The sequence below is a fragment of the Arachis stenosperma genome, chromosome 10 (genome assembly GCF_014773155.1).
Source record: "Arachis stenosperma cultivar V10309 chromosome 10, arast.V10309.gnm1.PFL2, whole genome shotgun sequence".
Taxonomy (NCBI): domain Eukaryota; kingdom Viridiplantae; phylum Streptophyta; class Magnoliopsida; order Fabales; family Fabaceae; genus Arachis; species Arachis stenosperma.
The window spans coordinates 59,330,642-59,334,268 of NC_080386.1; the positions used below are offsets into that span (position 1 = coordinate 59,330,642).

A 3,627-nucleotide genomic window follows, 5' to 3' on the forward strand; every position below is an offset into this window, starting at 1 on the left:
TTAAACCTTACCTCTAGTTTTCCAAACCTTTTTGACACATGTTTAAGTTCTGTTAGCGAGATTTTAAGCCTTAAAACGAGGGTGGGTATGTCAAATAAGTTGAGAGAATTTTAGGAAGGGTTTTGCGAAGTGATAACTGACTTAATAAGTCGTAGGTAACATCGAATAAAGTGAGATTGATAAGGATGTTAAAAGTAATGATAATTAGCAATTACATTTGATATTTATGAAGGGGTAAGAGATAATGGTATTTTCCATTTGCTCCGAGTAAGAGTAGAGAAGCTGAGTAAGATGTAGTGGTGTTGTCCACTTGCTCTGGGTAAGAGATGAGGAAGAAGAATGAGGAGAATGATTGAAAGTAATTATGAGTATTATGATTATGATTGTGAATTGTGACTGTATGTTCTGTTCCATTCTTGTTGCATCACTTTCTCTCTGTTTGTAAAGTGTGTCAGACACTATTTCTCATGAGTGTGTCTGACACTATATCCCAAGAGCGTGGCGGGCGCTATATCCCAAGAGTGTGGGAGCACTTTAACCTGGAAAATGCGGCTGGAACTATCTCCCATGAAGGTGGCGGGCACTATATCCCAAGAATGTGATAGACATTATATCCCAAGAGTGTGGAGCATGTCAGAGAGACAATATTCGAATTAGCTACCGGGTGTGTCGGGTTCTGGTAAAGTAACCGATACATGACCTCACGGCCAATAGAGCAGGCATACATCATGTGCCTTTGTATTTTTTCTTGAGTGTGCATTGTTTTGGTTTGCTTAACTGCTTATCCCTGCTTATCTGCTACTTGTTCTACTTGTTGTAACTGCTATATACTTGTGCTTTCCTTATCTGTTTTGTATGTGTTTGCAACTGAGAGATCCTTCATTTGGTGGAAGAGTGACAAGGGTTGTTCTGCTGGTGTTTTGGACGGTTGAAAGAGACAGAAAGTGAATTGTAGAGTTAGAGTTAGATTGGGACTTGGATACCCTAGAGAGTTTACCAAATTTATGGTTTAGCTTAATCTTAAGTTTAAATTTGAGTGTCGGAGTTCTAGGGATGCCTCTGGTTTTCTCAGTGCCTTTTATATTAACTATGCGGGCACTTTTACCATGTTGAGAACCATCGGTTCTCATTCCATACAAATTCTGTTGTTTTTAGATGCAGGACGTGAGATGCTACGTTGAGCTTGCTGAAGACTCTTTGGGAGTGAAGAACTTACTTTTGGAACTTGGTATTTGTGTTTCTAGTTTGTATATAAATGTATATTCTCCATTGTTATATTTGAATTTGTATTTTGTCCCTCTTAGAGGTTGACTATGGAGAACTAGAATTTGTATTTTTGTCCCTCTTTAGCTAGCCTTGGCTTCGCAGGTCGAGTCTAGAGCTTGATTATATTTATCTGTTGGAACTCTCTATATATCTATCTTTTGGTCTTCTATATAAGCTTTTCGTCTTTTCATTTTTCATGAGCAACACATCTTCGGTTTTGTTTTTATCTTACCTATTTTTTCTTCAAGGGTCCTAGCTATATTATCCTTGTTATATATGTACATATTTTTATTATTAGAGGTTGTAGCACTTCACCACCTCTGATTTACATCCTAGGCGTAAAGCTCTGTGTGATAGGGTGTTACAAAATCTGATTTGAGTCTAGAAATGCGATCAAGGCTCAGGCTATGGCTAATTTCATCACTGAGATGACCTCAGAAAGCGAAGCTCCCGAACTGTGGAAACACCACGTCAATGGCTCGTCGAACAACAACTCCGGGGGATCAGGAATAATATTAGAAAATGAGAACGAAATTACTATCGAATAGTAAATTCAATATGAATTTCTAATCTCCAACAATCAAGCAGAATGTGAAGCTCTTTTGGCCGAATTAGCATTGGCTAAAGAAGTCAGCGCAAAAAACTTAAGGTTTGTAGTGATTCCCAGATAGTTCCCAAATAAATGGGACCATCAAGCACAGGATCACCTGCTACAATAGTACCTATCCAGGGTTAAGCAGCTGATTGGTGAATTTGATGGAATGTCTATACGGCACAATCCCAGAGAAAGCAACGCGAGAGCCAACTTTCTCTCAAAGCTAGCAAGCACCAAGTCGATCTCGGCAAATCGTTCATTAATCCAAGAAGTCGTCAAAACACCTTCCGTCATGGCTACCTTCTCGACAAATTTGCCCTTTTCTAACAAGCACTTGAGGACCTTCCCGATCCTCAGGTTCCTTATCACCAGGGACCTACCCAAGGACCCAAAGGAAGCAAAACGTGTGAAGCGAGAAGCCACAAAATACACCACAATAGCGGGACAGTTGTATAAAGGAGGATTGTCCCAACCCCTCCTCAAGTGCAAAGAACCTAGTGAGACAGACTTCATACTTCGTGAAATCCACAAAGTATGTTGCGGCCATCACATTGGAGACAAAAACGTAGCCCAGAAAGTTATCCGAGCTAGATACTTCTAGCCTACCATCATTAGAGATGCCCTTCAGCTAGTCAAAATTGTAGACAATGCCAAATGCATGTGGACCTCCACCAAGCGGCCCCACACTAACTAAACACGATAACGATAGAATGCCCTTTCAAAATCTGGAAAATCAACGTCGTAGGCCCTTTTTCCCACTGCTCCTGGGTAACTCAAATTCCTTATCGTGGCTATTGATTAGTACAGTACCAAGTGGATCGAGGCTAAAGCACTGGCCACAATCACGACCACTCAATGTCAAAAGTTCTTCTGGAGACAAATCATAACCTGATTCGGGATCCTAGAGATTGTGATCTCTGATAATAGGACCAAGTTTTCTAATAAGTGCTTCAAGGAATTCTTGAAAGGACTCGACATCTCACAGAAGTTCAATTCAGTGGAGCACCCGCAAACCAATGGCCAAGTAGAGGTGGCCAACAAAGTCATCCTGAAAAGGCTCAAGAAAAGGCTAGACGAAGCCAAAGGACCTTGGTCTGATGAGGTCGATTCCGTACTCTGTTCGTACCGAATGTCACCCCAGAGCTCAGTTGGGGTGACCCACTTCAAGCTAACATACGGCCTAGAAGCCATTACTCTTGTTGAGATTGGAGAACCCATCCCTCAGAGGATCGTCGGAGGACATGATGAAACACCAGAGCGGGATCTCTAAGATGAGGTTAGGAGCATAGCCTACCTATGAGAATTTGCCCTGAAAGAAAGGGTAAGCCTGAGGTACAACCAAGACGTCGTAAAACGAGATTTCAAGCAAGAAGATCTGGTCTTACAACGCAACAACATCGGCCTCCCTACCCCGAGAGAAGGAAAACTAACTCCTAAATAGAAGGGACCCTACCAAGTCAAGTCCGTAATCGGGAAGGGAGCCTACAAGTTGGAATGACTTAGTGGCACCAAATTGCTAAGATCATGGAATGCCGCAAACATACGGCGTTACTGTTCATAAGCGAACTTTGTCAAGTTGATGACTTAGGAAATTTTAAGGTTTATTTATAAATTTCATATTCTTTTATGCTTCTGTTTTTATTTTTTTCACTATCGTGTTCTTTATTTTCTTTCTCGAACACTCTTTCTTACGCAAAAAGGGAGGTTTTAACAAGGCCCAACTTAAATAAAAATTCATTCAAAAGAAAACTTTCCTCATCTTTCAC

The 3,627-nt window shown here is 40.9% G+C and overlaps 1 protein-coding gene across 1 annotated transcript; it reads left to right on the forward strand.

The window, feature by feature from the left end:
- The first annotated feature begins 2,508 nt into the window (after window positions 1-2,508).
- LOC130957148 (uncharacterized) lies at window positions 2,509-3,131 on the forward strand. The gene is made up of 2 exons (XM_057884030.1): window positions 2,509-2,629; window positions 2,767-3,131. The coding sequence occupies exons 1-2, from the start codon at window positions 2,509-2,511 to the stop codon at window positions 3,129-3,131; spliced, it is 486 nt and encodes a 161-aa protein (XP_057740013.1).
- The last annotated feature ends 496 nt before the right edge of the window (window positions 3,132-3,627 follow it).